Raw genomic sequence first — 27,179 nt, 5'->3', positions numbered from 1 at the left:
ACTGGGAGGAGTCAGAGGAACTTTATATTTTTCACAGATCATCTGTCTCACTGTCACAGCATAGTGACAGTTTTTGGATATATGCTAGTCACATACTGCCTATATGCTAACAGGGGGGGTTCAAATCAAATTCTGCTCCAGGCCCCACAGAACCTTGGGCCGGCCCTGCTGCAGGGTGCTGGATAGCAAAACAATGTCCAACACAGGTACATCTTTCACATTTATGCTTTCTGTTGATTTATCGCTCATAATTTTTATAAAATACAATTAAATTGTGATACAACGTGAGGAAATGTTGCGCTCTGCGGTCCCACAGCAAGCGGCACACCTGGTTCTCCTGCAGCCGCAGACATTCACATGTCGCCCAGCGCTGGAGCAGCTGGGTGGGTGTCGGCAGGTGGAGCTCCGCCATCCCGTCCAGACCTGCAGGAGGGTCCAGGTCCAGCTCTGCCTCAGAGAAACGCGCTCCGTCCCCGCGCACCCACCTCACCCGCACGTGGACCCACGGCGCTTCCAGAAGCGCTCGAGCTCCGGTGAGAGTTGAGAGCGCGTGAAGGAGCGCGCGCGCGCGCACGGTGCCGAACAGCCAGCGGGACCGGACCGGACGGGCTCGCGTCGCCTCAGCTGGAGGAGCTTCCTCTGCTTTTATCCGCTTCTTTTATTTGTTGTGTATTTAAATTCCGGTTCCTAAAATGGGATTCTGACAAAACCCGAGCTGCGGGCGCCGTCGGCTCCTCCTGACCGGAAAATGAAGCGTCTCTGTCGGAGGCTGGCGGTGACCGTGGCGGTGCTGGTGTGGCTGGGAGCGCTGGTTTACCTGCTGGTGCTGAGTCGGAGGAAGTTACCGGAGCTCGGCGCCGGAGCTGGAGCAGCAGCCGGAGGCGCAGACACTAACCAGGTGAAGGAAACACACACACACACGTCACTTTGTGGTTAAGCAGATTGAAACTGATACTGAAAGGTAATGACGGCACTGATAAGTTTGTTTTTATTCGCTTCATGACGTTTACACATCATAACAACGCAACTCTGTTAGTGTTGAGATTTTAAAGTAAGAAAAGAGATTAAAGGGCTGATTTATCAGACATTTACTTTGATTATTAGAAGAAGAAAACTTGAAATATAAGATGATAGACTTCATATGTTGAGTCTGAAAGAAGTTAAACTTCCTGGTTACTTTATGCTTTATTTTTCTAGGGACTTGATTTAACTGCAAATTGCTTTGCACATTCAGTAAAGTAAATGAATACTCTAATGTGTGCTGCTTAAATTAATTGGTGACATAAAACTGAAGGGCTTGATGTAACCAAACATCCTTCAAAGTGCCACTTTCTCTCAGATGGCTCCCAGTCAGGCTGTTTAAACGTTTTCTTACTTTTTAAGCAGCTTTACATCCTAAGATGTACATTTTGTACATAAATGGAAATTCAGAAAATTCAATTTCCAGCAGAAATACACAAACAGTTTTTGTCTTTGCTGATTTGCAAACCACTTTATTTCCATTTTCAGACTCTTCAGCTCACTGACTTGTTTCACTGTCTAACATGGGAGTTATTTCTGTTGTTAAAGTTTATTATAAACCTTTTCAGGATAACTGGACTGATTTCCAACCTGGCTTTGTGTCTGTAGGATCTGCTTTATTCTGCAATGTGTAGAACTCAACTTGTGTAGAAATCCTACATTTTAGTTATCAGGAGTGATTCTAGGAATCTGGAGGAAGATTTGGAGCACAGGATATAAATGCAGCGTCATTATGTCTGAATTTCTGACTCTGTTAGACAAAAGTATAAATTTAAAGATTAGTTTCCTTGAAACTGAAGCTTTAAAGATTTGTTTCTGTTTGTCTGGAGACGTAAAGTATCAGGTGTCCATCAGAACCAGACGGCCGGCGGTTCTGTTTGGCTTGAATTTAATGACTGTCTGCCACTCTGAGATGAAGGTTTTCATTGATGTTTTTGTGGAAGGGATGCTGCGTATCGAGCTCCTTCATTTGCTGGGTTTCAGCCATCTTTGTCTGTGGTAAAGTGTGAACTTTTAAAGAGGAACGCGGCACAGCTGCGTGTTTTTTTTATAGCATTTTCTCTTCATCATTCTGCGAACATTTAAATATTATGTTCCTCAGGTGTTTGTCGCTGCACCTGAGCTCAGCTTTTCTAACTTTCATAAAGGTCTGGGCATATTTTGTGTGCGAACACCTGCTCTGTTTATGTTTCTGTGATGATCGGATGCAGAGAAGAGGAAGCTATGAAGCGAGAACTGTTTGAGGTGGAAATCTGTTTTGATATCTTGTGTTGTAAAGAGCTGAGCTGCAGCTTTAAACTGTGAAGCCAATTTTTTTTCCACACAGTTCTGCAGTGGAAAGGGATTATTAAATCCATCTGAGCTTGGCTCCGTTATGGTGCTGATTGTTAGTTCAGTATACAAATATAAGGAGATAAAAGTCCAGCTGGTTCATCTAATGGCCACTGAATTATCTCCTAACGTCTTTATTTAGATATTTGGATGTGTGAGACTTTTTCTTGTTTCAGAAATTCTATAAGGTCAATTCGACAAATTTGACAGATTTTTAAGAGTAACATTCAGATTAAAATGTGTCATTTTACTCTAAATATATCAATATTTGTACAATGCAATTGTAATATGCTTTCACGTTTCAATGCTTTAATATTTTCTTGATATTTTAGAATTGAATGAAATGCAACGTTGAGAAATTCTTCCTCCTAAGTGACGAATCAGGATCTTTACTGGGTGACTGTGGATTTAAATGTATAATTTACTGCTTAAATAAACATGTTTTAGTGTTTAAAGTTATTTTCATCCCTTTTTAAACAGCTCCACAACCTGACTGTGTGATTTGTGTGGCTCTGCCTGATGTGCTTTATGTCTCTACTTGACAAGAGAACAGCTCTGAACTTTGATTCTGAACGCCTGAAGCATAAAAGAGATCATTATCTGTTTGAATCATTCAACTTCCTCTTCATAAATAAGAATCAACTTTATGTAATGTGTGCAGTGTATTACAAAGTAATTTTGTCATCACAACTTGCACCAATATCATGACGTTTTGCTAATATTCAGAATGAAAACCTCAGTTTTGTGTTGATTTTAAGGTTTGTGTGAACAGAGCGTGTTTTCAGATGGTTTGTTTTTCAGCTGTTGAAGCTGAATTTTCTGTTGCTGTAAGTTGACCTGAATACATTCCTCCAAAAGTCTCAGGATAAACTTAAAGTGAAATGAAACTGATAGAAACAAATGCAAACCAAGTGGCCCAACAAGAACAGAAAAAAGGGAGGAAAAAACTTGTGTGGACTCGTTCTGCAAACTCTGAGCTAATGAGTGAATCTCTGCTCTTTCTGCAGGAGTGTGTGTGTGTGTGTGTGTGTGTGTGTGTGTGTGTGTGTGTGTGTGTGTGTGTGTGTGTGTGTGTGTGTGTGTGTGTGTAAGAGAATGGATGACACATGTGCTTTAACTCATCTCTGCTACTTTGCCAGATTCAGACTTGCCAACTTAATCCCAGAGAATTTCACAGCCAGTGTGAGGCTGTCGGATTTGTCAGCAGGTAAAGGTGGCTTCCTGCGATCATTACTGTGCACACAGTCTGCTTCCGTTACAGGAATCAGAGGAGCTAATTGGGATTCATCCAGTGTGTGATGGCTTATCTGAATACATGTAGAAACTGAAGCTGGAGATACTTCGGACCAAAACCGAAAGTTTCTGGGACTGACTGTTTCGTTGGTGGTCAATAGTTTTAATGCAACTCAGTTGTTTTCAGGGAAATGAAAGTGAAGCATCTAGAATGAGCATATCTTCAATAAAGTAAGCTCAATGACTTCCTGTCAGATGAAGTTCTGGACTTTGGCTAGGCCATTCCAGAACATTGATTTTCATCTGGTGCAGCTGTTCTATCGCTGATTTTTGACCAGCTGTTTTTGGGTGTAACTTTTACCAACAGCTGTTGTGATATTTCTCATCTGGTTGCAGGTTAAGTTAATTTTTTGTATAAAAACAGACTGATCAACAATTACATAAAATTTAATTGTTGATCAGATAAATTTTTTTTCTCAAATAATTAGAGTTTGTTATACTTTACTGTCAGAATTGAGATCAGCTTAGAGTCACAAACAAATAATTATATCGACATAAAATCGTAAAATTATTGACCTGAATTTTCTCATCATTAGAAGTTCTGGACCTTTGAGCTCATCTAGAAATGTTTTGGACATTTGAACATATATAAATTCAGTTTTACTTGAAATAAAGTTGAAATAAAGCATAAAATTTCAGAATCAATAGACTTTTAAATGTAACTTTGTGGAAATGTTTTTTCTTTCGGGATTAAAATTCCTAATTCTGTTCCTGCTAAATTCATTTCCATGTTTTGCATGTAATTAGAAGTTGTTTACACAGGCTCTTATTGGCTTAATCACATGTTAATCACATTATTAGCGTATATGTAAATGCAGGCAGTGTTAGTGTTGGGTAACTATCAGCTGGAAAGGTGCAGAGGAGCATAAACACACAGCAGGTCAGAAACAATCAGCCGGTCTGCTCCTTGTTTGTGGCTCTGAATAAACATTAGACCCTGTGTTTGTGTGTGGGCCTTAAATAAATCCCACAGGAGGAGTGTGTGTGTTATTTATATGATTCTCACCCATCGTGACTTCTTCTCCGGCGATCCACAGGCCTTGCTTGTTAGCAAGGATGTTGCTGTTTACTCAGTTTTTCCTGACTCAGCAAAAATTGTCCCAAGCAAACAGAAGTAAAATGTTCAAAACAATTTGCAATTCATATAAAACCAAAGATATTCAACAGCATACATTTCTATCCTTCTGCCTAATAGAGCCAAAAATGGTAATGCATAGAAAACCAATACTAAGAGGAATTGTGCTGAATAACTGTGATGAAAAATTAAAGCTTTATAATAAAAAATACAAAAAGTGCAAAGAAGAATTAGGAAACAAACTGAAGTTTTCTGTTTCTGTGAGATTTGATCTGCACAGTTATTTCATTATTTTTGTATTGATTGAAAAAGTCTGCTGCTGTTTATGTTAATATGATTGTTAGAGTTTAGACATAATAAGTTAAATCTTCTGCCTACACTTATTTAACTTCTGTTAAACTTAGTCTCTGATTTGTTTACTTTTGTCCTGTAATTTTACTACTTACAAAAAACCATCATCAAAAAGGAAAAGTACTTTTTTAGTATTTACATATGTATGTAAAGACACTGTCTGATGTATTTACATACATCTGTGAATGATACAGACATTTATATCTAGCTTTTCTACTATAAGTCACTAATTATTGGTGCAGAGGTGACGTCACACTGTGTGTGTGAAGAATCACTGCAAAACAGGGTTTTACTATTTTAAATCAGATTTATTGACAGTGTAAATTGAGAAAGTAAAAAATGTCCAAATCCAGGAAGTTCAGTCACATTTTCGTTCATGTTTTATTTTTAATACGCTCGTTTAATCCTGCACATCTTTTCCAGGCTTAGCCTAGTTTAGCTCCTTAGCTGTTTTATTCCTTATATATTATCTTCTGTAAAACACTTTCCATCCCATTTTCTGCGTTTGTTTCTTCACTTTTAAGTCAGAAACCATCACAGCTGTTGAACTTTGAGATGTTGGATCTCATTGAAATTCTCTCTGCAAACAGGATGTTGTCCGCCTCTGACAGGTTTCTGTCTGTCGTTCCTCAAAAAAAAAACATGATCGATGCTCCAATCATTGTGCTCGCCTTGTGTATCACAACGCCCAGCCGCTCCACAATAGGACAAGACGCAAACACAATGCCCCCTTACACTACAGTAAATGACACAATTACACACATACACAAACTGGAGGCGCATTCGCAGTTGAAATTATTCATTTCCCCATATGAAATGCGGTTATTGTTCCTTTCTCCTTCCCTCTCCCTATCAGGAGGTATTCACATGGACAAGAAGAGAGGGAAATGAGTTTTCAGAGGAGCCATAACCGGCTCCCAGGGTGGGAATAATGGTAATAATGTTTTATATGAAGCTCGTAGTGCAGGGGGCTCACAGGTCGGCTAACTAAACTGGCCTCTGCCACTGAGGACCTTATCTGTGGGAAAGTCTCATCACAACCTGCTGTTGTTTGAAAGCTTCTCAGGATGAATCAGTTTGGCTCCTCTACTGAACCCAAACATTACAGTTTGGAGAAAAAAATAATAGTTTGTCCATTGCAAATATGAGAGAGTCACTCAGTTTTCCTGGATGTTTCTTCTTCACTTTCATCTTGAGATTATTTTGTATTTTTTCTCACTTTTAACAAATTTGTTTTTTCCACATAGTTCAATATGATGAACAGGAAAAAGGTTGATTCTGATTTCATTAAATAGAAAAATTGACTATATTTGAAGAAAATTTTTCTTTCCCACTGTTTAACCTGCATGTCTATATATCAGCTAAACATATCAGGAAGACTTGTGACCTTGATGCTGCTGAATATTTTACAGACTTTTTTCCCCTTTCCTTCATATAATCTCCCCATCATCCAGAATGAGATTCAGCATCTCTGCAAATAAAACTGTACATAAAGTCAGCGTTGAGAATTATTGAAGTCTGATTAAGAGACCAAATACATATGTGTGATTTTTGATTGATGGCAGGTGAAATATAAAGCCTTAGTAAATATTGGATTAAAGCACTTCATTTGGTTTGTGATTCTGTTCATGTTAATATTGCAATACACATCAAAAGGCTGGTCACTGTTCAAATAATAACCTTTGTACTTCTACTTCAAAAAAGGGCCAGAAAAAAAAATTATGTTTGGAAAAGTATGACATAAAAATGTGCAGGAAGTCTGGTAGCATGTGAAATATTGCATCATTTCCCTCATCAAAGTCCATCGTAATTTTATGGTCTCAGGTTTATGTTGTCTGATATTCCAGCTAAACCCAAAGGCTCCATGCTTCCTCACTATGGACACTTAAACGTTGGGCTGCTATAAAGGAGCACATTGAGAAAATTACAGATAAGTAAGTGAGGTGTTTCAGAACTGCATTGATTTCTTGTTTTGCTCCTGCAGGTTTCAGCTAAATGAGCAGGCTGTCTGTATATTACACAGACAGCCAATTTGCAATCACTGTGCCATTCCTGCAGCAGCGAGCGTGCTTCCTACAAACACCCAAGAAAAAGATGTTTTGCATTTTTAGCCTGACTCATTCCTTCATTCTTTATAAAGGATTCAAACAATTCTTTAAAAAAAAAGAAAAAAAGAAAAGAAACAACTGTAAGAATCGCTATAATTGGGATTTTTTTAACTTTGAGGATGCGGCACAATCAAACATGTTTGACTGCAGAGTTATCCGAGTCCACAGTGTTTGCCTTTGTTTCCAACATCCTCAGATAAATACAGACTGAAAAAAGTAATAATCCTGGTTTCGGTTATAGCTGTGCTGTATCTCTAAATCAACATGTACAAATTAATTTCAATATTAAATATTATTTGTATAATATTTGTTTTGGTATTTCTGAATAGTGGCTGCTTTTAAAAGAATGATTCACCATCCACCAGAACTTTTTAAAGGTTATATTTTTTAAATCTTGTGCTATTTGATTCTAATCTACTAAAAGCTCCAGAACTGAAGGGATAAACAAGGAATCTGTCGACCCGTAACATACAACCTTGGAAAGAATCAACTTTAAACTTTATTTTCAGGGAGGATTTTCTAAACGCTGCTTCAGAAACTCAATTTGATCCGACTTATTTTTAACAACAAAGTGATTTTTAGAAAATGTTGGTCTTAAAACTTGACTTTAGCTGGTCGTTCCCAAATTTTTCAACTTTTTGCCAACAAACTAACTGTGGAGCAGTAAAAGTAGTAAAGCAGATTTACTAGCATAGCCCTGCTAACACACATGGGGATTCAAAGTGCTTTATGCAAAAGTGTAAGTAGCATAAGTGCAACCAAAAATTTATAGTATTTTGTCTGTCATTGTTTGGGAGATGGAATGGTTTAGTTGTTTCTTGATTATAAAATCCTAAGTCCAAATAAAAAAATAAGCTTTTTACAGCTTAAAATGCATCAACAGAATTTCTTTATCTATGCTTGATCGTTTGTAGCAGAGGATGCATCTGCAGCTAAAAATAATTTTAACATCAAAAAGCCCTTTATGCTTGACTTAACATCAGTACAGTGTAGAGCTCATCTAGTCTTTACTAATTATTAATTGCATAGAAAGAAATGTCTAATAAATTTCTTAAACAGAATTGGAACCAGGTGACTTTCTGCCTTGAACATATTTACAGATGAAGGTTTTTTTTGGTTTTTCTTAAATGCAGAATATATTGCATATATTTTGGAACAGTTTTGGCTTAGTTACCCCTCTAATGTGTTTACTGCTGTAACAATTGATTACTAAATTGGTTCACAATACCCTCAATATTAATTCATCCTAATTTATCCAAATAATCATTTGAGCCCTACATTAAACCAAGCAGGCCTCAAATCTTGCAGAAGTTGTTATGATTTAATCATTAGTAAAAAAAAGTATTGTATGATGTACGTGTCTGGTTTAAATAACAGCGTGGCATTTAAAATGTGTCTGCTTTGTTGAAATCTTGGTGGTTTGAAGAAAGGTTCCTGATAACTGGTCAGCTTTATGTTCCTGTCTCCTCTGATGTCCCACTTTAAACATCATTTTCAGCTGAATCTGGGCGGCTTTGTAAAATGTCAAAATGGTCTGATAGAGGAAAGTGTAGAGTGTGTGTGTCTGTGTGTGGATGGGTGTGCGTGCGTGTGTGTGTGTGTGTGCGTGCGTGCAAAGGCTGCATGAATAGCTTGGTAATTGTCTGCTGACATTTGTGTGTGCTGGTGTGAAAATTGTAATTCTCACCTTGATGTATGAAGGATTGAGCTATCAATCTACTCTATAGAGAGTGGAGTGGAAAAGGAGGGTAAAGAGAGTTGGAACGAAGGATAACAGAGACATTTGGAGCAAAAATGTGAAGACAACTTGTGCAGAAAGTCGGAGAGAGAGAGGGAGTTCAGTAAAAAGGAAATTGGACAGGATAGGATTGTAAGAGAGAACGAGAGAAGTGACACAAAGGGATAAAACCACATTTTTAATGTTTAATTCCTGAAAAGTATGAAGGGAAAATGATATCGTTTAGAAATATATGAGCGGGAGGAGAAGAGCTAAGAAGAGATAAAGAGCTAAGAAGCAGAATCACCTCCAACTCGAGGAACAACAGCGAGTCGACAGGGAGCAAATGAACTGGTTCCGAGCAGACAGAGAACAAGCTGTTTTCTCTGTCGCCAGTCATTTGTGCTCCACGTGTCATTTCTCCATTCAGCGCCGGTCACAGCCAGCTTCTTCTGCTTCAAGCCAAGCTTTCATCAATGCAATCACAGCATTTTTTGGCAGGTTATTGTTTAAAACATGTCAGAAATCACTAAGCAGTGGGGTGACCATGCAGGCCTGTCTTTGTGTGCAGTTTGCACAAATTAAGATGATCTTCCACAGAGCGATCGCTTTTTGTCTCATCACTGCAGGATGTTGTTTACGACTGCAAAGCTTTGATTAATGTCAGTCAAAGGTCAGCTGGTAGTTCATGCGCAGCTTAACCAACTCAAAATGAAAAGTATATTTGTACCGTCTTAATTTTTATATGGATTAGTTTGCCGTTACTAAAATTTCCGACTTCCTCGGTTTAAAGAATCAAATTCTGATTGTGTTGCTGGACCTTGAAGGACTGATGTTGTTGTATTTGGTGAGTAATCCTGGCTATATTCTCTTTTTCCAGAACATTCTTATCTTAAAACGTCAACATCCGTTTACAAAGTGTGTTTGCAGAGAAATAAGGTTTTCACGTCACAAAGTGTTTTCTTCCAATGATTTATTTAGTGTTTTTCCATTTTTATAAATATCCTGCTCTTCTTCTTCCACTGAGATGTTGATTCAGTTCAATATAAAGAACATTTACAGGATCAACAAAATGATTCTGTCATAATCACATCATCTCCTAATCTTTAGGAGGACCTGCTTTCTAATATCCTCCCACCTTTTAAAGAACAAGGAAAACATGTGAAGGACGTTAATGAATTTGCCCCTGCAGCATTCTGATTAATATTATAGGATTAAAGTCTGGATTCACAACTTTAGGATTGGGCATTAAGGAGGGGACTGATGCTTTGGATTTTAAATCTTCTTTCCAGTTTTAGATGTCACGTCCTTTGATCCAAAACCTTGAACCATCTGAAAAGTCTTGACTCAGGTTTATCCTGGGCCAAATCTCTGTGTTGTTGCATCAGATGTTGTGTTTAGGTGAGATGTTGGTGCATTTCAGTGGAGGTTGGCAGTATAAATATTTTAAACTCATCATTTTTTGGCTTGTATTGTGCTGAGTGGAGTTGACATTAGTTTATTGAAGCGTTAGCTCGATTTTCTTTCTTCATTCCTTTTTCTGGTGAAGGACACATTTCAGTCATCATGTCACAGTAGAAAAAAAAAGCTGAATTACTATTTTTCTCTTTCAGGAAGAGGATATATGAATATAAAAATTTGACCATATGTCCAGAAGGAAATATTTCAAATATTGTGATGTTACAGCAGTCGTATGTAGACAGTGAGAGGAAATGACATCCATTGGGATCCACACACATCTGACAAGTATGGAAATACAAATGCTGTTTTAAAATGTCAAATCATATCCTTCCCACTTATTCAAACTACTCTGACGCCCACAATCAAAAACGGCTCCATTCCAGTGTAATTGCATTTTTTTAGCATTAACTTAACAGATAATGTGTGCAGAGAAAAAGACACGAGAGCTCCTGTAAAACACCAGCAGTGTGTGTGAGGAGTTTTCTGCTCTGCTGCTGCTCCACTCTCTGTGTGCATGACACTAGACAGAGCGTTGACTTTCTGTCCCTTACGCTGTACATGAAGGGCTGAAGAATTAAAATAATGATCACCCACTAGAGATGTCACAGTAACAGATTTTGCTGAGTGACTAATTGTCTCAAAAATTATTGCGATAAACGATAATATTGTTTGAAGACATCGGAGATGATCATTGGAAACAACATCAATGTTTTTTCAACATTTTGTGCAAAGAAAATATAAATATAGTATAAACAAGGGGAGGAGTTGGAGTGAAATTTCTACCGCAGTTGATAAACCCAGTAACTTTTCAGCTGTTCTCTGTTAAAGTGACCTAAATAGGTTACAATGATTTCCTTCAGTCAGGACTGACACTAGCCACATGCATTGCAGGTAGATTATAGTAAAGCTTTGATTAATGCCTGGTTTTAAATGAGTTAACTGGAGTTATTATTTTGTGCCCAATATTGGACACAACACGGTTCGATCAAACCATTTTACCTAGGATTTCTGTCAGCTAATGTGTCTTTCAGGTTTTGAAAATGGACCAACAATCGGCCGACGGCTCTAAGATTGATAGTTTTAATTTATCGTGAGATTAATTGATTTATTGTTTATCGTGACAGGCCTGTCACCCACCTCTACTTATACACAGAAATTCAGCTCAAACTCTCTCAACTTTTAAACCCAGCACTTTCTGTCTCTCCTGATAGAAGCACCAAAGGTTGAATTTGTCTGATGTCAGTCAGAAATTGTTCCTATTTTTTCTGCAGGTGGCTAAATGAAGGCATCAATTACATGTTTATTTCTCTAAATTTACCTGACACAAACAGCAAAGAAAATGAAAACTACGATTCTCTTTAGAAATGGTTGCTGGGTTGCTGGCTAGTCCTGGGTCTCTGCTGGTTGACCCACAGCAGTGGTTTATGGGAATGTGCAAGTTATCCTTCACAACCTCCTTTACATTTTTACACTGCTCTGAATATTTGCCTATAACATAAATAAACAAACTCTGTTCCATCAAGACCAAATTGGCAAAGGATCCGATTCATCAGCTGACCATTAAAATCGCCTGACTTCCTCTTAGACTGTTTTGGTGAAGATGAACTGAAAGCTCCAGGCTGCAAGATCATTCTGTTAATGCAACAATTAACTTAATTATGCCCCAATGCAGATATGTAGGAGTAAATACAGTAATTTGAATATTTATGCTTGCATTTCAAATCCTAATGAGGCTCCTGTGATGTATAAAGTCTCATATTAATAATCCAAATTGCAGAAACAATATTCCATTTAGCATTACAGTCTAGCTGAAGGATTTGAGTTGTTAGAGTCTCCAAAGTTAGTTTTTTTTGCTTTGTGACTGATAGTAATCCCTTTTCAGGGTTTTATTTCCAGTCCGACACGAGGCAGAGAAGAAAAAGAAGCAGATACATTTCTGATGTTTGTAGCGCCGTTGTTGTAGCCGTCATCTGAAGCAGAGCACGTTCCAAGCTGTCAGTGTTGTCATAGTTGTTATTGTTGTGCTTGCTGGAGTTAATAGCAGATATATCCGCTCCATTAGCCGTTAATCTCTTCGCCAAGAGTGTGAAGAAAGCAATATAACCAGAAGGGTTCAGGGAGGACTGATATGTCCAACAATTCCTCAGCTCTCCTCTGGAATCATTTCTGTCTCCATTTGTCCACACAGAGATAAACACGGCTCCACACACCGACAGAAACCTCCACACACCTGCTGTCAAAACCTTTAATGAGTTTCATTCTTGTCTCTTCAACTCAAAGACTGTTATTAGTTTTCTTTTTTTATTTGGGTGCCATTTATCATCATATCTCTTTGCAAAAGCCTTGATGAAGATTAAAGGTGAGGCAGAGAGGGAGTGGATTTGTGTTTCTGTGTGAAAGAAAAAGGGGTGAGAGGAAAAAAACACAATGTATTTTGTCTCTTCTGTGAAGTTTTTTATTAATGCCTTTCGCTGAGGGTTAATTATTGCCCTGCTTGCAAGCTGCTCTGCAGTGTTTGCTGACCTCCCTCTTCATCTCACACAAACCCACTCTGAGCATTTCTATACACACACAGCGAAGGGAGGTTTTTCAGAGTCAGGTGAGGAATTTCGAACAGCTATGATTCGATAAGCGTTTCTGAAGACTGCAGCCTGGATGTTTGTGGATTAGAGAGACGTGGCGGGGCTGGAATGTCTCCTGAGTTATAGATGGAGGAAGTTTTATCAGGCAGAACAGAAAGAAAGCTTCCTACATTTATAGAAGTGTTCATCGGTTTTGGTTTGGTAAATGCAACCTCGGCTGAAACGCGGAAATCAAATCCTTGAAACCGATAAGATTTAGTGACACAGGACTAACAGGGAAGACGTGGAACGAGTGTTTGTGCTCGTATTTAACAGCAGTTTTGGATTTCTGTCAGCGTTCTCCAAAAGAAAAGATTTACAACTTACAGATCAAAGCTTTAAGTGAAGATGGAGGAAATTGAGGAAGAAATGAAGCTGATTGGCTGAACATTATCCCCAAACCTCCTTTGAGACCACATTGGATGAAGCATTAGCCGAGATGTTTGATGTGGATGTTTATGACTCAAACAATAGAAAACCCTAATTTTTTAAAATGATGCCAGCAAATATGTTGGTTTTCTCTCCCAAGGCCTGTGGCATTTTACAGCCTTTAAAGTTTTAGACATTAAACGTAAAAATATGGTGACCAAGACAATCAGTCGCCTTGAGGCCTTGAGGCCAAATCTGCACAAATGGTTCAACAAAAACAAAATCCTGCTGGAGCTTTTCGTGATGTTGTTCCATATTATAGGAGAAGCCTTAGTGCTGTCAGGTTTTCTAAAAAAGGTTTCCTAATAATAGTGGCTTTATTAAAAACAATTCAAACATTCAGACTATGCTGCCTCTGCAATAAAATATCAATTTACTCTCAGGCGCTTTAATAATCCTTACACAGGGTGGCAGTAAATGTTGCCAGCTCTGTATATCTTTTATGATTCTTGTAGGCCAATATTTAATCATGTGCTTTATGTTTATTGCACGGCGTGTCAGCATCTTTGAACATAAGCAGATAAACATTGAAAGTTTTGGGAGCAACACATGTTTAGTTTAAAATGAACATTTTTAAGAGGCTTATTTTATACCCACAGCGTCTCCTGACTCAAATCCTCACACTCAGAAAATAAAGACAATGGATGTGCAGTGATGTTTGGCTGTGTTTACAAGAGAAATAATCACACAGAGAAAAGAAAACGACAGGATGTTTTGTGCTATGTTTTTGCTCACATAGTGCATACACTCCACTGGGACAAAAAACCCAGAAGATCAACTCTGCACATGTGCAAAGTGCTGATTAATAGGAGCTGCTGCTCACTCCTCTCTGCATTCACTGAATGGAGTTGAAGAAGAAATGTGCAGCATGCAGAAAATGCTGTGATTGGTCCGAAAATATGCAACATCTATCAGAAAACATGTTGATAAATCAACCATCACTCTATATAGGGTTAAATAATACATCTCCATGTAGTTTATTAATTTTTAGCAGTTTTTTCTCCATAGGCTTTTTATATACATGTGTGAAGGATAAAGCGTGCGTCTGTACAAGGTAACTTTTAAATCACATCCCATCTGTTATCTCATAAATATGCATGCAGACACACACCTGCACACACACACACCCACGCAGAGAAAATTAGTCTTTTCAGAACTGAAAAGAGATTTAAAATCTTGCATGGATGCAGAAAATATTCTGTAAATAAAAGACAAAAAACCTCTAAACGCAGATATCTGTGAATGTCGTCTGCTCTGCTTCTCATATGAGCTGTGCTGGATGCTTTACTGTCTGGCACTTTCCTGGACCATGAATATGCAATTTGATCCTGTGTTTATCCCTGTTGGGACTCTCCACCTCATCTCGGCTCTGCTGCCTACACAACCAGGTCAAAGGTCGACTGCAGAGTGCACAAAACCTGAAGCAAGAATCTACTTCCTGAAATCTCATTTCTATTCTTTATCTTGTGACTGAACCTGATCTTTTGTAGCAATAGGCTGCTTCTGGTTGTTTTGGTTTGTTTGTAAAATTGATAAGAAGCTAAAAATATGATATATTTACTCATTTTCTCATCCAATAGAGAGCAAAATCTAATGAAGTCTTTGAATTTATTTTGTAGATGCTACTAAAAAGCTGCAGAGTTAATAGAAAACTTCAGCATTGGATATATGTTTTCCATTCATGCAGTTTATCAGCTTCTAACAGAAAAAAACTCTTTTACATTTAGATGTAAAGATCTTAATCTTGATCTTCACATTTTCATCAACATTTTGTCTGGTGATTTATTTCACTGCTGTGAATTTGGTTCTGCTTTTAGAGATGAAGTTATTGTAAAGGGTGTGTTTGCTCTTTTCTAGAAGATAAAGTCAGGTATTACAGTCCTGGCGACTTTTTAATAATCATAATGGTTGGTTTAATCAGAGCAATAATTAATCAGAATGATTTATATCTTTCCCTTGCTGTCCCTCCTCTCCTGATCGGTGATTAAAACTCTAAACTAAAGGCTGAAAAAGAGAACAGACAGATTTCACTTAAAACTAAAGGCGATAATAATGAGGTTTTTAATGATCAGAATGATTGATTCTGTTTGGAAAGGGCAGTGTGAACATTTTACAGATCAGAACCTGATATGAGAAAGAAGTTCCTCCGTAATCAAAATGCTGTTACTCTCAGGCTGAAGGTCTGTGCTCAGATATTTGGATGAATGCGTGTGCATGTGTGTGTGTGTGTGTGTGTGTGTGTGTGTGTGTGTGTGTGTGTGTGTGTGTGTGTGTGTGGGTGTGTGTGTGTGTGTGTGTGTGTGTGTGTGTGTGTGTGTGTGTGTGTGGTGAACCAGAAAATAATGTAGAAACCAAACAAGCTGCTGCTTCAGGGAGCGATCTATACTCAGCCTTAAATTGATGACAGAGACGCTTGAGAACGTCGGAGCGTGTTCTCCTGGTTTCTGCTGGGTGAAACGGCGTTGAAGAAAGAAGATGAGAGAGAAAATGGATGAGGTGGTGTTTGTCTTTGTGTAGTAGTATTGATGTTGGGGTACTCTCCCCAGACCTGAGCTCAATAAGCCCTGACTTCAAACAAACAGCAGCCACTTCACCCTGGGAGGAGAGCAGAAAGAACCAAGAGGTGAAAAATAAATGAAGACAAAGGAGAGAGGGCAAGAAAATAAGCAAGGATGTCTGGCTGCATAAAATAACAGAGCAGAAGAAGAAGAGATGGGGAGAGATCAAGAGCAGAAACATGAATGTGGGTGGAAGAAAAGAGTTTAAATGGAAGAATAGATACAAATGGCAGGATGAGAAACATAAAAGGGGAACAAAATGCTGCATTTCATGTTGCTGATGCAACCAAGGCTTTGATTTCTGTTTTTAGATCAGAAACATCGTCTTCCCGTCAAATTAGTGTGACTTTCCGCTTTAAGTTTCCCTGAGCAACTTGAGCATCATGTCCCTGCACACAACAATATAGGAGAAAATAATAGCACACATTCTAACTGACAGCAGAGCTGAAATAAATGCATCAGTGGCTTAAAAACAATGACAATGATGGATGAAAATAGATATTTACATCCATCATCTGCCCCTTGTTCCCAAACAGCAACCCGATCCTCCTCTTATTTACCTGCAGCTGCACAAATGTTAGAACAAGAGCTAAAATGCTAATAATGATGCAATGATTCGGTAATGAGGAGACAAAGTGGAGAGTCAGTTTAATTGTTTTTTATTGGAGTGCAGGGTTTATATTGCAGATGAGGTTTTAAAATATAAATAAAAAAAGCTTTCAAAGCCAAACAAGTGATTTTTTTTTTAATCTCTAACCAGGAATAATTTTACCTGTAAATTTGTGTTAAAGCATTTTCCTAGAATAATATAAAGGAATGAGTGAAACGCCTCTCTTCTAGACTGAGCTGTAAATAATTACTAGTGTTCCAGCAAACAACAGATATCTGCAATCTCTGTTTGTGAAAGGAAAAAAACCCAGCATGGCGAGAAACAGGCTGCAATTTAGGAGGAAACTGTATTTTTTTCCCTTAACTCAACCCAGAGCTGAGGGAAAATGGAAACGAGCCAAAAACAAACAAAACCACCCAAATACTCCTACACTAAGCTGTAGAGGTAAACCTCAGTTTCCTGCACAAAATTTAGATAAACTACACGTTCACTTGAAGGACTTGAGTGAAATATTTTACCATGCATTAAATCTGTTTATATGGAATTGGTTTGCATGTATGCATCTCACCAAAAAGTGTGGCATTTCCCTTAAATACTGCAAACAGGCCCAGTTTTATGTGACTTAGTGGTTCCAAAGAGCTGAGACTGTTTGCATGCCTGGTTTGCAGGAATGTAAAAGAGCAAATGGTTGATGACTAGATCCATATCTCTACCTTCCATAAAGTCTGAATGTTGGCAACAATTATTTTCACTGAAAAAAAAGAGTAAAATTTAGAATAAGATTGTAGGAAAATTCTTCAGGCTTTTTCTATAATCCAGATGAAACTTGATGAAGAACAAATTGCTTCTTTCAGAGGCTTGGATCACAATGGCTTAGGGTCGAAAAAATATTAAAAAAAATTAAAATATAAAACAAGCATATTTTTCACTTGGAACTCATAAGACTGAGGAATGTAATTATTTTTACATGCCAAGTCCATGGTGGCCACGAAGGGTCAGTAAAATGTAAAAACCACAACAGCAAAAAGCCACAAAATGTCTGAAATGGAAGCTAGAAACTGTCTCATAAATGACAAGTTTATCATAAATCGCATGTCAGCATAAAATGCAACGACAGAATTTGGTAAAATTGAATCTGAGCCAGTTTATCATGACTTCTGTTTCAGCTTAACTTTGGTTTTAGCATCACATGAATTTGTTTTGATGTTGTGTTAATCTTTATTAAATAGCTGTAAAAGAGATGAGTTTTTGATTTTAATCCATTCAGGTCGTCTTGGATTCTTATCAATAAATTTATCCGGTGGTGTTTTTTTGTAGTCATATTAATCACAACAACAGCAACAGAGTTTTTCAGTCACAGTTTCCCTGTAAAATAAACTTTTGTTGGTTCTGCTTCTCCCTGCCTGATTAAACGCATCACCGGTGGATCTTTGCTGCGTCTCTTCAGTGAACTACAAAGCGCGATGGCGCCGCTCTGACACTGATCTGAAGATCTAACGTTATCTTACACAGCAGTTTGCTGTTTTCTGGGATAACAAGATTGTCATAAAACAACAAGGAAATTAATTGGCAAGCTCCAGAGAGCAGGTTTAGGAAGGAAATCAGGGTGAATTCGTCGCGTCGTGCTGTGAGTTCGTCTAACTCTGATGTTTTGTACAGCATCTGACCCCAGTGTGACTAATCCCACCCATCTCTGTTTTCTTTTGTTTGTTTCTTCAGCCTGTATAATCTGTCTTCTGGATGCTTATCTCTGTGCGGTCTTTGAATTAAGGATTTCACTTCCAGCTTTGCCACATAGTGCTTAATCCGCTGCTAGAAATCCATATTCATGTGTTTGCCTCATTTCTGCAGAGCATTTTTCTTGTTGCTCTTGTATTTCGCACAACTAAAGCCTCAAAATATATTTAGCATCTCAGCATGATTTTGTTTGTTTGCCATTTTTATACAAAATATCCTTTAAATATTTTCTTTCTTGTGGTCAAAATGGCTTTAAAATATTGTTACAGAAAAGTAAATCCATGAAACTATACAGAAATAAAACCCTTAATAGCTTCTTGCTCGTACATTTACTGCCAAACCAAACAAATGAAAATGAATGAATCCCCGATGGCAGTGGCTTGATTTCACACACACAAAAAATCTACATTTTATTTGAAAACATTTATTCACTGGAAGAAAAAAAATCCTGCTTTAAATGTTTATGATGCATCTTTCTAACAACCAAAAACTAATTGTAGGTTGGAATATTTTTGGTTTTTGAACAATATACCACAGGAAATGGAAAAGCTGTTGATTTACTGTAAACGTGGCTTGTTTGAGGGCAGATTGTTACGTTTTTAAATGTTTAAAGTGAGGCTCAGTATTTGTGCGGATTCATGTGGATGAAAACCTTTGCTAAAGCGATCCCATGTGTCATGATATTATTTTTTTAAAACAGAGCTAAAGCTACATTTTGATTTTAAAATGGCTATATCTTAGTTTTTCTTTTTCTTTGCAAAAAAATTGATTTGTTCAAATCATCTATGATGATATATTTGCTTCTTTTAAGGGTTTTTCCCTAAAAAGCCCTTAAAAAAAGGGTCTGATTATTTCAGAGCGCATGACTAAGAGGAAATTTCTCCTCCTCCTGATAACCACCATCTCTCTGACTTTAATTTGTCTTTGAGGAACAGAAGCAAACTAATGGAAATAAGACTTGTTTTGATGCTTTATTACAGTCATTACAAAGGTGATTCATCACAATATAATAGAGGGGATGACACATGTGTGTTTGTGTGTTCATGTTGTGCAGCCAAACAGGAGATAATAAAGACACAGACACACAGGACTTGTGCCTGGGATGCAATAGGTAATCCATCATCTGGCGCCGATTTTAACGTGATGAAGAAATTCTACAGAAATAGATTTTTTTTCTGATTTTTATTCCATTAAAAGTGCCTGGCTCTGTTTCATTTGGTTGTTCCACATTGTGCACAATGAGCTATAATTCTTCTCCTTCCACACACAAGCAAGCACAAACACGTCTTCAAAGGAAAATTTTCTCATTAGTAGCGGTCGCCCTTCCTCTTTAATTCCTCAGCTCTTTGCCTTTTGCACTTGAATCGCTGTGACAAGCTGTGACGCAGAGTCTCACTGAAAATACAAGACGGCTGATGCCGACAGGAGGACAACGGAAAGCAGCTCGTCATTCTAAAGGAGACTCGCTAAATCTATAACCACATACCATTAAGAACAGAAATGTCTATGAAATGTAACTTGGTGTATCTTCTGTCCCCTTTTTATTCAATTCTAGCAACAAGAGACTCATAATGGCAGTCGAAACCCTGCTGACCGTGTCCACAAGAAGTTTCTATTTTATCCCGTTTCCCCTGGCCGTGTTAATTACATTTCAGCTCCCAGAGGCTGGAATAACAGTTTTAACTCACTTTTGACGGTTCTGTAAGGTGAGAGGGAAGAGCAGCTTGCAAAAATCTTAGAATTGACGGTGTGAGTTACATTACCGACCAGCGCCTCTGTCTTGTAACTGCAACATCCAAAATGATGACACTGGTTGCTGTTTTGCTAAAGATGACAGCACATTTACAACAAGTGATATATTTTAAATCTACATTATTGGTGTTTCTTCCTCCAAAGAAATTTAGCTGTTTAAATTTGGTTTGTTCTGACTTGCTGAATACAGACCAAAATGTTTTAATGTTAGGCATTATTTTAATGCCTAACATTTGAAAACTGATTTTCTTTTACGTCAGACGCAGCTTGCATGGTGAGCTCTGCCATATTTCCAGCTTTTAATTCGAAACATCACAAGCGGTGAAACCCCTCAGCAGGAACAACGTTATGAAGGCCATCAGGGTGGAGGTGTGAGGATTGGGATCGCCGTGACCTTGATCCACGTCTCAGACGTGAATCTCATTTTCTGTTTGAAAGTGAAACCAGATGGATGTCACTTGGTAGAGAAGGTTCAGCTCCATAGCTGAAGGTCTTTGCTGCATGTCTTCCTGTTCTCCGGCTCCTTCTCCATCCTCGCTACAGTCAGTAAATGCTGCACAAAAATCAAGAATGCTTCACTTAATCCAGAAAGCCTTGTACTTACTGATAAAATAAAAACTGAAACAAGGTAAGATTAACACACACATATCATAGGGTATGATGTTAAAAACCAGTAAACTGAAACACAACGTTCAAATTGGAACCATGAAACCTTCGGAGCGTGGCAGATTTAACAACGCTCACTTTTCTGACAATCATTTTCGAGCTGTTGCTGCTTTTATGCTGCATTTCCTGCTCTGCTCAGATTTCTACATGCCACCACATTTTAAGATATTTTGTGTCATTATTAGTAGTGTAAGGTTGTTGAAATGGGCTGAAATTTTAATGTGGGACTCAGACTGACAGCTGTTCTCATCAGGACTCAATAAAAAGTCTATTTTCAACATTTGAAAGCAACATTTGCATGTCAAGCAGATGTTTTCCACTGAATAATCCAGTTTGACTTACAAAGGTTTTTCATCTTTGTACTGATTTACTACCTTATTCTACATCTGCAGAACAGTTTGTGGATTTTTGAAATCCATCATGTTTACTGATCCCGTATTTAGGTTTCCTCCCCCCATTGCTAATGCACTAACTCAAATAAATAATCCGTCTTAACACCATAAATCCTCATCTGATGAAATCAGGTGGAATTTTCTCCCAACTTCTGCAGCAATTTGTAAGAAATCCGTTTTTAATGAATCAGTAGATCAGAGAACCTGTAATGTACCTTTCACTTTTCAAAAATCCACCTTCGACTCACAAATAACTGCTTCAGTAACAAGTTGTAGGAATAGTGAATACAGCATTTGCTGAAACTGGAATATTCTGGAGCGTTTTCCGTGTCAGAAACCTGCTCTTGAATGTGAGCCACCCAGAGATGCAACCTTACAGATTCCTCCTTACTGAAATGTTTGGGAGTAGCAGATAGGAATCCACTGACTTCCCGTGTTAGTGTGCCGGTTTCTCTATGTTCTGCATCCTCTCTGTGTCTTCCTCCCCGCTGTCTCTCTCCACTGTGAGCTGTCAGAGCGTATGCATTGACCGTGACACCTGGCTGTGTGTGTGGGTGTGCAGGATTCAACTTTCTCATTATAATTTTAAATGTATCAGTCCGTCTCGTCTGGATGAATTAATGGGCTCCCTTGGTGGTAAAACACACACACACACACACACACACACACACACACACACACACACACACACACACACACACACACACACACACACACACACACACACACACACACACACACACACTTGCTTGCACAGGCCCAGAACGTTTGTCCGGCGGTCGGTGCCTCAGGTCTGTTAATTGAATGTCTGTGTTCATGTTAGCGGCCGTGAGAGGCATTGAGAGGATGCCACGGCGCATTAAGGAGACAAGCTGTGTGTGTGTCTGTGTCTTGTAAATAGGATTGGACCTTGAACGCAGCTCCTCCTGAGCTCCTAGCGAGACAAGACACAAACAAATCATGCAGTGGTGAGGCGGCCGCAGGTGTGTGTTAAACAGAGAGAAGCTTAATCGTTCTTTCTTCTTGTTTTTCCGTCTTTTCCTTCCTCCTCTTCCTTGGTTTTAACTCTTTCTCTGTTTCTTTCTTTGTCCACGTTTTCAGTCTCTTTCAGTTGTTTTTGCTCTTCTCTTTCATTTTGTTTGTTCCTGTTACCTAATCCTCTTGTGGATTCAGTTTAATTAATTCTCCATCATAGCCGTTATTGGTTTCTTTTTACCTCTCATCTTTCTTCTTCCTTTACAGGTTTTCTGTGATCCAGTTTTTCTCTTTGCAGTTTCTTTATCTTTTCTGTTTGTTTCTCCCGTTTATTTAATCCTTTCTGCTTCCCATTAATCCTCTTCATCTTCCAATCTGTCTCTGTCAGTCTGTTAGGTGGTTTCTCCCATGAAGACTTCAACTTTCCTTTCAACATTAAACTTATCTTTTTTGTCTTCACTGTGCATGCTGCTTTTATTCTGTCATAGAGTTTTATTAATTTTTATTTAATTCTTTATTTTAGTATTTTTCATCTGTTTTCTAAACATTGTTTTTGTTCTGGAGAAAATTCCTACTAAAAAAGTCGATTAATTTCACGAGGAAAAATGTGTTTTTTATATTTCTGATGTGGAAAAGCTGTTAAATTGCAAAAAGAAAATGAATAATTTCCATGATTAAAGTGTGACGTTTATGATATGAGAGCTGAAATATTCTCTGACATTACTAAAGTCTAACATGATCATAAAAACGTCTCTGTGACCAGCATGTTTGGATCAAAAGGATCAAAACCTGCAACATGTTCTGATCCAGGAACTCAGATCCACACTCTGAAAATATCTTCTACATTTACCACTTAAACCTCAGGAACTTCTGGCAGTTTTTGTTGCAAATTTCTGACTGTAAATATGAGTTAATATCCTAGTTTTAATATTCATGTTTGCTGTTTTTCTGACAGATTTGCGGCTTTGACACCAGAGATGTTTGTCTCGTAAATATGAGAACTTTAACTAGACATTTCTATACTATGGAGGTCAGTTTTTTACATTGATATGCATTGATCCAAACACTCCAGTGTATACATAATCTATACAATCTTAGCCTTTTTTTATCTGACAAATCAAATTGCCAGATCAAACTAATAACTTCAGATGAGCAGAGGTATGAAGAATGTTTTGTTCTCACATTGCACTTGCATTAGACCTCAAAGTCTGGTTTTTTCTCGTCATTCTGCACAAATCATGGAGGGACTTTGAGTTTCTCCATCGCAGACGGAGAAAAGTGGAAAGGAGGAAACTATAACCCGAAACACATCAGCAGAAGAAGCCCAGGATTGGAAGGCGCTGCACCCCCCACCATGTGGCTCCTTCGTCACCCTCTGTCACCGCTCCTCTTCCTCATTAGCTGTCTCGTCCCATGTCTTCCTCTTCCTGTCCTCCCTCTTCGTCTCGTTCTTCATGCTTTGTTGTTACAGCCACCAGGGGAAGAAGCGCCAACACGGAATAACACTTTCACTTTCACACACACGGCCTCCGACTTGCAGCCTCTAATGGCCCCATTTAGACAATGTGTCGCATCAGCAAGTCGTACGGCTGAATAATGAGAAGATGGAGGGAAAGCAGGAGCAGGACTATAGTAAAATAAAGAAGTCGTTTGCTGCATCCCTCCATCCAGACAGCTGTTTCACCGTAAATGTTGTTCTGTTACACACACCATCGCGGCTCTGACCCTGTGTCTCTCTGTGTATGCGTGAGTGTGTGTGTGTGTGTGTGTGTGTGTGTGTGTGTGTGTGTGTGTGTGTGTGTGTGTGTGTGTGTGTGTGTGTGTGTGTGCCCATTCATCTCCTTTATATGCCAGAGTGTGTAATCGTTGGGGAGAAATACGGCCTCCAGGGGATTTAGCTGGAGCTCCTGTGTTATGTTTATGATCCGGAAAGTGCAGGAGAGAACACATTTTTTATATGTCTCACCCTCAAAGAAACATCTTTTCTCTCTTATGCATTACACAAAAACACACCGAAACACACACTTCCTCCTCATCAAGGCAGGCAAAGACACAGCTGAGCAACACACACCCTGTCCTGCATGCAAACACATTTCTATAGCATCCTGTAGATTATATTTGAAACCACACACACTCCAGTCAGAGCAGAGAAAGTCCAGCTGAAGCTCTGCTTTCTAATTAATGCCACCTTGTGTTTTCAGAGCCGGCTGTTCGGAGACGAACTGGATTCATTTCATTTCTGCATTTTCTTCTAAGAGGAAGAAAAACTCCCTGGCACTTCTGCAGAATCAGTGACTCTACTGTTGCTAAAACTGGAGTGTAGCTTCCCTGATTAGCATTTTAAAAGCAGGCTCCAGCCTATTAACTACACCCTGCATATGTTTTTCATTACCAAGGTCTGTTTTCCAAAGTGTAGCAGTGTGCAGGTTTTCAGGATGATTTCAAGCCTTGCAGGCTCTAACTCAGTCTCATCTGAACTCTGAGAATCATCACACACTTCGCCTTGAAAAATTACTGTTTTGTTTTGTGGCACTGCTGAAAATAATATCATTGTGTTCAAAGATATTCTGTCACCTGAGGGGGGAAAAGTTATTACAATGCAATAAATAACTGTTCTGTAAGTAATTGAAGCTCACAGGCTTTACTTTCTGATGTTGTGATTGCAGAGCAGTTAAGAGTTAATCTCAGCAGGAATTTGAAAGATGACATTTCAGTAAACTTGATGGATTGGCTGCTGTCTGAAGACGCTTCGCACTGTTTGGAAAGGTTTTTACATCAGGAAAATTAACTTAGATCACTGGTTTTAATGAGAGTTTTAGAGCTGCTGTATTAGTATTTAAACGCTTCATGTTTGATTATTGTGTGGTTCTCCATTTTGGTTAATCAATACATTTGATTCTAAAGCAAATTCTAGTAAAAACCGTCCTGGTTTTTGAGTGAAGGCTAAAAGAAAACATTACAATATTTTAAACTCTCATCTTATTTAAGGGACTGATGTCAGACTTTGTTGATAAATGAGGCTGAAAGGAAGTTTTACTGATTTATCATTAGCTTACTTGCAACAAAATGATTATTTTGTTCAATTTTTGATATTTTAAAGTTTCCTTGCTAGAAATTTGAACCCAAACTCCTTATTCAGATGAATGTTTTTAAAGTCTCTCAGCATATCTGAAACTTGTGGCCTCATTTAAACAAACATTTAATCACGTTTTGACTCTGATTTCTACCTAATCGTTAATGTGCCAAATTCATATTTGTACCTTGATGTGATTGGAAAACGATGACTGAATATTCTGTGCACAGCTTCTGTTTAGGCAGAACCCAAACACTGCAGAGAGACAAAGTGCAGCAGTTAGTCTTAAAACACAGAGAGGATGGAAACCTAAAGTCCTGCATTCATCTTGTTAAACAGTAAAGAGCGTCCTGAATCTTCCTCTAGTGAAATGACCTCTAAAAGCTTCACATGCTTTTAAATGTGAACAACAGCAGATGGACCAATACTGTACTCACTATCTGACTCTCAGAATCTGACATTTATGACTAAATCTCACATTTTCCATCCACTGTGATGATGAGTGATACAAAGAAAATGTCACTCTAGACTTAATACTTCTTATTTCAGCCAAATAACACTTTTCCTTCCTTTTAAATTGCACAAATATTGTTTTATTTTCTAGTTTAATTATTCAGTGTTACTCAGGGCGAGTGCAGTGTTAATTAATTGAATCTATGGGTGGTAAAGATAACATAGTCTGCAAATATGTACTGCAACAACGTGGCTTTCATCTGGATTTGATTATTTTGTTTAAACTGTTTTCCATAAATCTGTTACGGCCGTTTGCTTTCCTCTCTGAATTATAAATAAGAGATTTGTAATCTAATATAAACCCAAGTCGAAGTTTAACTCTTTCTTTTTGGACAACTTTTGATGACCAAAGTGATTTACAAAATCTGAAATCAATAAAGCTGCATCCATATGCAGCATAGTTTAACCTAACGATACGTGCAAATACGATCAAAAAATAAAAAACTGATGTTGCACAATAAAACCATTTAATTGATTTACGATCTCTAATGGCGACCACTGTACCTCTGTTACAAATAATAGGTGGAGACATGCAAACATAATCCTGCCACTTTGAGGAAAAGTGTCTCTAATCTTTGGCTGAACTCAAACACTGCAGAGAGACAAAGTGCAGCAGTTAGTCTTAAAACACAGAGAGGATGGAAAACTAAAGAATCTACTTTGTGAATGACTAGATGCAATTATATAAAACAAACTGTGTTTTCTTTCTGCTGCAGATCATTAAACCAATGTCCTGAGAAGAGATCCACCAGGACTGATGCTGATATCCGTTCTTCCTCTGACCTGCTGACTGTTTTCCAGATTTCCGATGCGGAGTGGGAGGACATGTTGGAGGGCTTTGATGAGCGGAGTTACCTGAACGCTCGGCGCTGGAAGCCCGGCGACGATCCGTACACGTTGTACGCCTTCAACCAGAGAGAGAGCGAACGCATCCCCAGCGACCGAGCACTGAGAGACACGCGCCACTACAGGTACACGACCCTCAGCTTTATCAGCAGTGTCCCTCCTCATATACACACAGGATAAGCAGAAAAAGTCCAGGTGTAAAACCTCAGATGGAGTGAGTGCTGAAGCAGATTTTCTGAACTGTTTTCTGATAATGTGACCTCAGAACAGATATTTTTATTACCACCAAACTGCACAGTTTGATGTATGAGTCTGTCAGGCCTGCAATGCATAAGATGAGAGCTTATCAGCACACAGAGGAGCTGAACTCCAGCAGCCTGCAGGCATAAACAAACACCGGTTTCTGCATCACAGGTACACACACATCCAAACACAACTCAAGTTTCTAATTATTCTCCACCAAAACAAAACTTGATTACAGAAACAAACACAGAAAACAGCAAATTACAATCCATCTGTTCACTTAGAAATTAATTTCAGCCAAAAGAGAAATCCTCTTAGCGGCTCGACGTTCTCGCCTGTTTGAAAGACGCTCAGCGGGAAGATAAGGAGCTTGTCGCTTTGACAGCATCCGCCTCGTCTTATTCGCA

The 27,179-nt window shown here is 38.5% G+C and overlaps 1 protein-coding gene across 1 annotated transcript; it reads left to right on the top strand.

Annotated features, from left to right (window-relative positions):
* Window positions 1-153: 153 nt before the first annotated feature.
* Window positions 154-26,654, top strand: LOC129356473 (polypeptide N-acetylgalactosaminyltransferase 14-like; the record flags this gene model as incomplete). Its single annotated transcript, XM_055026067.1, has 3 exons — window positions 154-206; window positions 317-898; window positions 26,485-26,654. Coding segments are annotated over exons 2-3 (320 nt in total), but the record flags the coding sequence as incomplete, so codon positions are not given.
* Window positions 26,655-27,179: the final 525 nt, after the last annotated feature.

This window comes from Poeciliopsis prolifica, unplaced genomic scaffold, assembly GCF_027474105.1.
Source record: "Poeciliopsis prolifica strain line A6 unplaced genomic scaffold, Auburn_PproV2 SCAFFOLD173, whole genome shotgun sequence".
In the NCBI taxonomy this organism is placed as follows: Eukaryota; Metazoa; Chordata; class Actinopteri; order Cyprinodontiformes; family Poeciliidae; genus Poeciliopsis; species Poeciliopsis prolifica.
This window is presented reverse-complemented; position numbering and strand designations above follow the sequence as displayed.